We start from the raw sequence: 11,286 nt of genomic DNA on the forward strand, positions 1-11,286 counted from the left end.
AGACATCCATCTGTGAAGCAGAGAGCAGCCCTCACCAGACATCAAACCTGCCGGAGCCTTGATCTTGGACTTCCAGCCTCCAGAACTGTAAGAAATGAATTTCTATTGTTTATAAATTACCCAGTCTAAGGTATTTTGTTATAGCAGCCTGAATGGACTGATACTGGGGTGTCGGGCATTGGATTCTGGGCTTACTACTCATGGTCTTGGTGGGAATTTTGGCAAGAATATAGTCTTATACACTGAAAGAGCAATAATACTTTATTTAAAATATATACAAAATTATTACTTTGAAACATATATATTACTATCCAATGTACACCATACAACACTGATTGATGTAAATTTTGGTACCTTTGTTCATTCAGTTTTGTAGTTTCTCTTTTGCTCAAGGCTCCTGAAGAAAATTCTCTTATATGCCCACTGGAGAGGAGGTGTCCTGGGGCTTGTCCCCTCCACGGCCTGGCTGTGCTCCTGGGCACTGCTGGACCCTGCGACCTGCCCCATGGGAGCCAAAGGCAAACCCTGGTCTTGCGGGGGGCACTTGAGACACAGAATTGAGGGGACCTACCTCAATCAATCATGTGCTAATTGCCTGTCTTCTCTATCTTCATCTGGGTATAAAAGGAAGGTGGTCTTGGTGAGAACAGGTGTCAGTCGTTTTCTTGACAAACCCTCCCCTGGACTTAGATTAGTGTAAATTCCGTCTTCTTATCAGTCACTGCCCTTGCTTCCCTGCCTCTGTCACCACTAGCACGAGAATACACTGTGAGAATGGGGAGCTGGCCTCTCAAGACAACGTGGAGAGAAATAAGAACTGAAGCAGAAGTGGATCTTTGTGCTCTTAGGCTGAATTTGAGTTACACTGTCCTGAGATAGATCAGACAACTGCTTTGGGGACAACCCATGCCTCACTCATCACTGTCTCCACCGCAGTGCCTTGTATCTACTAGGCACTTAATAAGCGCTCATTGGATGGACGAATAAATGAATGCAGGGGATCTGGTGACTATGGGTAGAAAACACACATTTTAGAATCAGAGTGAGAGATAAAAGGGATGTTGGAGATCACTTGACAAATGGGGAAACTGAGGCCCAGAGAAGTGAGGTGAAACAAACATGCGCATTACTAGTTCCTGATAGAGTTAGACCTGGAATCAGATTTTGTGAATTTCTCCATAAATTTCCCACTCTCTTCAGGTCTGAAACTGTAAAGAGAGCTCATCAGACTCAATGTTATGCCCTGAACTCTAGAAAGTCACCTCCCAATGCCGGAAGCTTCTGGTGGTGACCGGTGGCTGTGGGCATAGTAGCCAAGTGTAGGGTGCAAGCGGAAAGGGCCCCTCTCTAGACAGGTCCTGGGCAGGTGGGCCAGATGGCAGCAGTGGACCTGAATGAGGTAGGAGGAACACCAGGTCTATGGGACCACCCAGCGGGCAGCACAGGATTGTTCTGCCCTCCCCTGCAGCAGTTCGAGTGCTGAGGTGAACTTGATGGCTCACAGCAGCTCTGGAGCCCAGAGGAAAAGTGTAAACAAAGCCCAGCGACTGACTGCTTCTGATGCTGAAAGCAAGTGGTTACGAATACCTGCCCAATGGATGAGCTACTGGGGCATTTTTTCTGCATGTTGGGAACGGTGGCATGACACAAAGGGGGCATGGAGAACACTGGAGGGAAAGTGAGGAGGAGCAGAGGGGTTACGAATACCTGCCCAATGGATGAGCTACTGGGGCATTTTTTCTGCATGTTGGGAACGGGTGGCATGACACAAAGGGGGCATGGAGAACACTGGAGGGAAAGTGAGGAGGAGCAGAGGGGCTGCCCAGCAGATGGGGTGGCTGACAGGGTGCAGGGACAGGGTGGGCTGGGCCAGGTTGGGGCGAGACATCTTGAATGCCTGGGTGAGCTTCTCACCTCATTTGAGCTGCCCCAGAACATTCTGTGGGCCTCGAGCCACTGAAGCCTCCTACGCGTCACACTGGGGAACTCCAAAGCACAGGGGTCACTCTGCTCACTCTACTCATAGTGTGATTTTGGTTTCTTTCTAGAAAGGATAATTTGGCATGGTCAGAAGTGCACATCTGAACAACGTAAAGAGGCTTGCGTGATTCCCCATACACCAAATAACTCTGAAGAACGCTGGCGTCACATGGAGTGGATGGAACTTGTGAGATGGTGCCCTCTTGGATTCTCATGTCAGAACTCAGGGCACATGGAGATGAAGAGGGGGCTGGGACTGCAGAATTGACCTCTGTGACATCACCCCTGCTCCCCTCCTCCTCCCTACTTTCTGCCCAACTCTGCACTCTCCCACCCCTCCCATTTTGCCTTAACTACCTTGCAGTTCCCATCAGACCCACCTCTGCCAAGGAGAAACAGAAATAATTCATCTTGCTGAAATGTGAAATCTGGGAGTCGCAGCTCATCTGGTAACAAACGAGTCCCTTTGTGCTTAAATAGCCACCACCAGGTGCAGACTAGGACTGCCGGGCCAGCCACCCTCCTCTGCCCCCGACCGGCCTACACAGCAGACTGGTTTTCGTTGCACACGTAGACTGTGCTTGGCTGGATTCTCCTGCGGATCCGCTCAGGCACTTTGGGCAGGATTTGGAAGGTCTGGGGCAGCAACTCCATGCAGGCCTCGCGGAATTTTTTGATCCTCCAGCAGTAGACGATGGGGTTGAAGACGGACTTGAGGTAACTGAGCCACAGGACGCAGGTGCTGGTGGTGTAGAAGGAGGAGCTGTGGTAGAAGCGCCGGCTGAACACGGACAGGAGGCTGTAGACGGAGTGGGGCAGCCAGCAGAGGGAGAAGCCCACGAAGAGGACCAGGATGGTGGTGAAGGCCTTGGTTTTGAAGCTCAGGTCCACGCTGACCTGCTGCTGGCGCTGCAGCTGCCGCAGGCGGGCCCCGCTCAGGTGCCGCAGGTCCAGGCTGTCAGACTGGTTGTGCACGCGGACGGCGTTCTTGCGGACCGTGTTGAGGATGCACAGGTAGGAGCACAGCATGATGCCGAAGGGCACGAAGAACACGGCCGCCACCAGGGTCACCACGTAGGCACGGGCTGCCGGCGACTCGGTGTAGCCCAGCACGCACTGGGGGGCCCGCGCCGGCACCTCCACCCGCGTCCAGCCCACGAGCGAGGGGACGGAGATGCAGAAGGACAGCAGCCAGGAGGCGGCGATGATGGCCTTGGCCCGGCGCGGGTTCAGCCTGTCCCGGCGCCGGACGATGATGAGGAAGCGGTCCACGCTGATGATGAGCAGCACGGCCACGCCCTCCAGCACGAAGAACCAGTAGAGCGTGGCCGAGAGGCGGCAGAAGTAGCCCCCGAAGTGCCAGCGCACAGTGACGAGGGTGACGGCGGCGAAGGGCATGCAGCACAGCGACAGCATGACGTCGGAGAAGGCCAGCGTGGCCAGCAGCAGGTTGATGGCGGAGCGCATAGCCGGCCTCTGGTACACGATGACGCAGACCACCGTGTTGCCCAGGAAGCCCACGGTGACCATCAGCAGCATCGCCATGGCCAGCGACACCCGCAGCGGCACGGGCAGCGGGGGCGCCCCCGCGTGCGACGCGTTGCCGGCGCTTGGTGGCAGGTGCTGGGAGGTCTCGATGGACGTGCTGTTACAGGCCATCGTGGAGAGACCCGTGGGGCCGGGACGCGGGGGCGCGGGGGTGGCCCTCAGCGCTTCGGGGCCTGCCATTTCCGGTCCGCCACCTGCATCTTCTTCCTCCACGTCTGTAGCTCTCCGGGGCACGGGAGGGCTTGGGAGGAGGGTCTTTGTCTGGGAGCACGAGCTGACTTGTGACGCATCGATCACGTGGTAATCACTCCTGCGCTTGCTGCTTGGACGCTCTCTAGACTAGAGCAAGGGAGAATCCAAAGAGAAGGGAGTCAGAGTTTGCACGCGTGTGTCAGGGTGTGAACAGAGCATGGTTTGAATTCAACAGGTATTCCTAAACACTAGAGTGGAGCGAAAAGAATAGGCCATTCAGTCACCGTTTGGGACAAAGCCTGCTATTCACAAACATGACTCTTGTCAAGCAGCCCACGAGAACCTAATCAGCCTTGCTTTGGGGAGACTGATGCTTTGTAATTAGCATTTGTGAGTTTGAGTTTGAGACAATCTGGCTGAATGAAGCCTTGGACCAGCCAGCGTCCATTAGCCAGTCAGCTCCACGAGGGCACCGGCTTTTGTCTGTTTTATTCTCTGCTGTATCCCAGCACCTAGAACAGTTCCTGGCACATGGGAGGTGCCCAGTATTTGAAATAGAGTGGATGAATAGTGGTAGTTGATGCTGCTGCTATATTTGTTTAGCTTCAAAAAAAACAACTTTATTGAGGTATAACTGACATGTGACAAGCTGTACATATTTACATCTCGATGAGGGTGGGGATAAGTGCATATACCATGAAACCATCAGCACCACCGTGGCCATGAACATACCCGTCACCTCCCAAGTTCCCTCCACCCCCTCATTAGTATCTTTTTGTTTGTTTTAATTTTTAAAAAATGTTAAGTATATTTGTTTAACTTTATTCTGAATAAGTGTAAATTCACATGGAGTTATAAGAAATAATATGGTACAATCCCATGCACCCTTCACCCATTTTTCCCCAATGGTAACATCTTGCAATGACGGTAGTGCTGCTATAACATGACTTTTGGAAACACCGATGGGGAGAAGGGAACTCCCCCCAGAGATAAGCCCTTTAAAAAGATTATATTCATTTTTGTTTTCATAAGTAGGGCAAGAATGGCGTTCAGCAGCTCAGGTCTGCAGTCGGGCTACCTGGGCTGGGTGAAACCCAACCTCCCCCATTTGCCCATCACTGGACATCTTCTGGCCGACTGATTAACCTCTGCTGTGTGCCTTCCTCAGTTGGAACATAGCATGCTAATCAGGCCTCGGTACAGAGTAGCTGTGACGTTACCTACAAAGTGATGTCGTCACACCTGGATGTAATATTTACATCCTATGGTGTAACATTTACATTCTGTGGTATAGAATGTAATATTTACATCCTATGGTGGAAGGTAGCTGGATGGTAAGTGGTACTATTATCATCTGAGCCCAGAGGCAAACCAATTACAATGTTACAATTGCTTAATTTATATGCTATACACACGCACACACTTGCATCTGTACTAGACCTGCCGACGCGGAAGCTGCTCTACCGAGAGTGAGAATGTTTTGTGGTCCATTTCCAGTACAGCTGATTGGGCCAGGCAGCTGACCCAAGGCCAGCTAATCAGCCTGTGCAAGGACTGCAGCGCTGAAACACTGAGGTGGGAGCTACTGAGCGACTAAAAGAACTCAAAGGGACATATAGCGAGAAGTCGCAGGGTACGGCCAAGGCCGCAAGGGGTTGCTGCGTGTCCTCTCTTCGCCCCTCCAGATCTCGGGGCCACCTCTCCACCTTGCCCTGGCCTGGGAGGCGGGGGCCCCTTACCCTCCAGCAGAAGGGGAGGCGTGAGGTCTCTCTTGGCTGGCGCCTCCCGCCTGGTTGTGGTTGGCAGGGGTTCACTCCTTTCTGAAGGCCTCAGCCCCTGCAGGGGCCTCTCTGCAGGCTCCCGCAGCCCAGGCTGCTCCCCAGCCCTCCTTGGTTTCCTCTCACCTGGCCTCGCCTTTAACAAGAATTCCTCCATTAACTCTCTTTATGACTCAGGATCTAATTCCTCTCCTACCTGCACCTTGACTGATACAGGGGTTATGGCAAACTGAATTACAAGGAAGCAGAAACTAAGAGTAAGCAGATAGCAGAAGGCAGGGAAAAGGTGTGTGTGTGTGTGTGTGTGTGTGCGTGCATGGAAACAGGGACACAGAAATCCACTTCAATTCCTGACAACTTTCCACTTACGTTGCATTTCCAAGTGTACATTTACAGTGTTTTCTCCTTTCTTCGTTTACGGTTTTTGGTTTTTGTGGGTTTTTTGGTGGCTGGCTGGCATGGGGATCGAATCCTGGACCTTAGTGTTATCAGCCCCATGCTGGAACCAACTGAGCTGACCAGCCCTCTTTCTTTGTTTTTAATGGAATTTTTAACTTTTTACTTTTATCTCATCTTTTACCATCACCTTTGCCATTACCTCTCAGAGACAGCCTCTTGAACATTTTCTGGTTGGGTTTTGCTGATGGTTACACCCATAATGCCAGGGGATTAGCCGACATCTTATTTCTTGATATACTCACTTCTGACACTGTCTGTGGGCCTCGCCATAGGAATGATGTGAGTTTAGCTGACTGTATACTACCTCACTACTCTCCTCCTAATTATTGATGATTTAGTGTTTTTGAAATAGTTTGAGTATCATTGTATAAAAAATACAGTTGTCCCTCCTTACCCGTGGGTTCCACATCCCTGATACAACCAACTGCAGATGGAAAATATTCATGGGAAACAACAATAAAAATAATAATACAACAATTAAAAGAACAGAAATAAGAAACAATACAATATAACAACTATTTACACAGCACTTACATTATATTACATATTATAGGTAACCTAGAAATGATTTAAAGCTTAGGGGTGGATTGCCTATGACAGAAACAAATACTATGACATTTTATATCAGAGAGTTGAGCATCTGTGCATTTTGGGATAGGGGCAGGTCCTGGAACCAATTGCCTGGGATACCAAGGAACAGTGTGCTTAAGTGTCTGTACGGTATTCCATCAGATATGGATAATGTCTCTTCATCTCTACGCTCTAAGATACACACTGGTACGTCTTCTTACCCATCTTTTCGCTCTGCCTTTTACATCCTTCTGTCACCAGCTATGCCTTTACTTGTACTCAGTTAAGGTCACTAATATTTACATTCTGTCCTGCCTACACAGCCAGATCTTCTGAGCTTTCTCATAAGTTGACTTCACGAATTTAACTCCCATTAAAGGTGTTTACATTTTTATGACTGTAATACTGTTCAGAGTTGGGTCAGATTGTCTGCTGGAATTACATCTTCCCGACTGGTTTAAATTATGCTCTTAAGGGAGTCTATGTGCAAGAACTACCTTCCTAGCCTCAAGGTCAAATGGAGTAAATTTTTTTACAACTTGTGGAAGCTTTGACAGTTTATTTCATATGAGGTCTGTTTCAGTCAGTTTTCTGTTGTTTAGAATAGAATACCTGAAACTGGGTAATTTTTTTTTTTTTTTTGTCTTTTTTCCGTGTCCGGCAACGGATCGCAACCCTCAGTGTTGCCCCCGTACCAGACCGGGGACCGGCAACGGGATCGCAAGCCTCGGTGTTGCTCCCGCGCCTCGCTCAGCCAGTGAGCGGGAACCGGTCTGTATGTGGGATCCGAACCCTCGGACGGGAGCGCCGCCGCGCTTCCCAAGCGGCGCACTATCCAGTGCGCCACCGGGCCGGCCCGAAACTGGGTAATTTATGAGAAAATAAAATTTATTTCTTACAGTTTTGGAGGCCAAGAAGTCCAAGATCCAGGGGGCACCTCTCGTGAGGGCCTTCTTGTGGGGGATTCTCTACAGAGTCCTGCAGGCGATGAGGGAATCACATGGTGAGGAGTGGGCAGAGTGCATTTTACGTGATCATTTGCTGTCTTTATAAAGGCCCCAGCCTGCTCCCTGATAATGTATTAAACCATTAACCCCTTAATCCATGAATGGATTAATCCATTCATGAGGGCGTAGTCCTCCTGATCCAATCACCTTATAAACCCCCCACCTCTCAAATACCATATTGTGGGTGAAGTTCTAACATGAGCTTTGGAGGGGACAAGCTTTCAACCCACAGCACATGGATAGCCCATTTTAGGTCAGGCCTTCTATCAGGGTGAATGCACAAGGAGCCAGCCCTCAAGCTGAGGGCTTCTCGGTGCCAGCAAGAGTAGGATTTCCCTGTGGGATCCCACCATGCACATTATAAACATTCAGAACCATCAACAGCATGGTCGATACTTTTACTGAAGAGTACTCTACTTTTTGCCTGGGGGAGGAGAGGTCAGTGTCAGCAGCCTGAACTTCGTGTGGGCTGAATCCCTCTTTTAAAAAAATACACTTTGAGTGGGTCTCTGTTTTTCCAGTGCAGATGTTAAATAACTATTTCACATAGTGTGTCAGAATATAACAACCTCAGCTTTCATCTTTAAGAAGTGCTAAGTGTATAATAGAGGCTAAGAGCCCAGTCCTGGACTCAGATATCTCCTATGAACTGGTGATTTTCTTAATTTCTCTAAGTCTTTGTTTCTTCATCTGTAAAAAATGGGGATAACAATAGTGCCTACTGGACAGGGTAATTGTGAAACACACAAGGAGGTGGGCACGCAGTCCATCTGCTCTAGCTGTGATTTATCTTTACTTCAAGGCCGAGCCTTCATTAGCTTGGCAAGAGGTCCTCAGATGGAAGATGCTTTTGAATTTGTTAACAATATATCTATCACTCGACATGTACTTTGTTTAAAAAATGACCTAAGGTGCAACTGAGCAGGTAGGCCTCGCCACCACCAGACTCCCTCCCCAGCCTGGCCGAGTGCACACTGACCAGAGAGGCACCCTGACAGAGAGGCCCAAGATCCACAGACACCATGTGCCCTGCAGTACCAGTGTGTGACCAAGCAGGTAGGTGTCGCCACTGCTGGACTTCATCCCCAGGCTGGACAAGTGTGCGCCAACCAGAGAGGCAACTCCCCCGAGATGCCGAAGACCCGAGGCATCAGTGGGCGACCAAGCAGACACTGAAGCAGCTGTGCCAAATTGGCAGCCCCAGCAGCATCCTACCCAGACAATACTGTCAAACCAGTGGACCGTGAAATCCCTTGCCACAGTGACATCAAAGGAAAGATACCAGAAATATGAAAAATCAAGGAAGTACACCACCAAAGGGTAGTAACTCTCAAGCTCTAGATCCTATAGGACAAGAAGCCCTTGAAATGTCTGACAAGGAATTTCGAGTGATAATTCTAAGGAAACTAAATGAGATACAAGAAAACTCAGCTAGACAACATGATGAAAGGAGGAAAAGTATACAGGATGTGAAAGAAGAAATGTACAAGGAAATCAATGCCCTGAAAAAGAATGTAGCAGAGCTTGCTGAACTGAAGAATTCATTCAATGAAATAAAAAATACAACAGAGAGTTTAACCAACAGGCTTGCAGAAGCAGAAGAGAGAACTTCTGACCTTGAAGATGGGCTGTTTGAAATAACACAGGCAGACAAAAAAAAAGAAAGAAAGAAAGAAAAGAAAAGAAAAGAAAAAGAATTAAAAATATTGAAGAAAATCTAAGAGAGATATCAGGCAACCTTAAGCATTCAAATATCCGAGTCATGGGTATTCCAGAAGGGGAGGAAAAAGGAGATTGCACTGAAAACATATTCAACAAAATAGTGGCAGAAAACTTCCCAGGTATAGGAAAAGACACAGATCTTCAGATTCAGGAAGCTCAAAGATCCCCTACTGTATTCAACCCAAAAAGGTCTTCTCCAAGACATGTTATAGTCAAATTGACAAAAATCAAAGACAAAGAGAGAATCTTAAAAGCTGCAAGAGAGAAGCGTCAACTCACCTATAAGGGAGCCCCAACCAGACTAACATCAGACTTTTCATCACAAACCCTAAAAGCCAGAAAAGAATGGGGTGATATATTCAAAATACTAAAAGACAGAGATTGCCAGCCAAGAATGCTGTACCCCGCAAGGCTATCGTTCCGAAATGAAGGGTAAATAGTATATTTCTCAGACAAACAAAAACTGTGAGAGTTCACTACCACACGACCACCCTTACAAGAAATTCTCAAGGGAGTACTGGGTTAGGTACCTGAAAAATAACTACCACTTCTGTAAAAACTCAAGAAAAATCAAAACCCACTAGTAAAATAAAAATGCCAACAATGAAGACAGAAATTTTTTTTTTATCTACAACCCAAGGAACCAACAAATACAGAAAACAAACAGTAAATCAGAAAGAAAGGAATAAAAGACACTTAAGACATCCAAACAAAAATCAATAAAATGCTAGGAGTAAATCAAGACTTTTCAATAACAACTCTTAATGTAAAAGGATTAAATTCCTCAATCAAAAGACACAGACTGGCTGACTGGATTAAAAAGGAGGACCCAAATATATGCTGCCTTCAGGAGACCCACCTCACTTATAAAGACTCACATAGACTAAGAATGAAAGGAAGGAAAAAGATTTACCATGCAAAAAGAAATGAAAAACGAGCTCCAGTAGGTATTCTTCTATCTAATAAAGTAGACTTTAAACTAAAAACCATAAAAAGAGATAATGAGGGCCACTACATAATGATAAAAGGATTGATCCATCAAGAAGACATAACAATTATAAATATATACACACCCAATGTTGGAGCAGCCAGATTTATAAAGCAAACTCTATTAGACCTAAAGAAGGAAATATACACTAATACCATAATAGCAGGGGACCTGAACATCCCACTATCAATATTGGACAGATCATCTAGGCAAAGAATCAGCAGAGAAACACAAGATCTAAACAATACTCTAGACCAATTGGACTTGGCAGATATCTACAGAACATTCCATCCAATAACCTCAGAATATTCATTCTTCTCATCAACACATTGATCATTCTCCAGGATAGATCATATACTAGGTCACAAATCAAGTATCAGCAAATTCAAAAAAATTGGAATTATCCCATGTACTTTTTCAGACCACAATGGATTAAAATAGAAATCAATAACAAATGAAATTCTGGAAACTATACAAACACATGCAAATTAAATAGCATTCTACTTAATGACATATGGGTCCAAGAAGAAATCAAACAGGAAATCAAAAAATTTATTGAAACTAATGAAAACAATGATAGATACATCATAGCAAAACCTGTGGGATACTGCAAAAGCAGTATTAAGGGGGAAATTTATTGCATTAAAAAGAAGAAAGAAGACCCAAATAACAAAAATTAGAAATGAAAAAGGTGACATTACAACCTATACTGCTGAAGTACAAGGAATCATTAGAGACTACTATAAACAAGTATATGCCAACAAATTTGAAAATCTGGAGGAAATGGATACATTTCTGGACACACAAGAACTACCAAAACTGAGCCAAGAAGATGTAGAAAATCTGAACAGACCAATAACAATAAAAGAGATTGAAGCTGTTATCAGAAGGCTCCCAACAAAGAAAAGCCCAGGATCAGATGGATTCACAGCAGAATTCTACCAAACATTCAAAGACGAATTGACACCAATTCTCTACAAACTATTCCAAAAGATTGAAACAGAGGCAATTCTCCCAAAATCATTCTATGAAGCAAACATCA

At 46.7% G+C, this 11,286-nt stretch overlaps 1 protein-coding gene across 1 annotated transcript; it reads right to left on the bottom strand.

The window, feature by feature from the left end:
- Positions 1 to 2,520: 2,520 nt before the first annotated feature.
- GPR45 (G protein-coupled receptor 45) lies at positions 2,521 to 3,639 on the bottom strand. Its single transcript, XM_008581344.1, has one exon. The coding sequence runs from the start codon at positions 3,637 to 3,639 to the stop codon at positions 2,521 to 2,523; it is 1,119 nt and encodes a 372-aa protein (XP_008579566.1).
- Between the last annotated feature and the right edge of the window lie 7,647 nt (positions 3,640 to 11,286).

Source organism: Galeopterus variegatus, unplaced genomic scaffold (genome assembly GCF_000696425.1).
Source record: "Galeopterus variegatus unplaced genomic scaffold, G_variegatus-3.0.2 Scaffold2332, whole genome shotgun sequence".
Taxonomy (NCBI): Eukaryota; Metazoa; Chordata; class Mammalia; order Dermoptera; family Cynocephalidae; genus Galeopterus; species Galeopterus variegatus.

Coding starts and splice junctions, on each gene's coding strand:
- GPR45 (XM_008581344.1), bottom strand. CDS start 3,639: ATGGCCTGTAACAGCACGTCCATCGAGACCTCCCAGCACCTGCCACCA.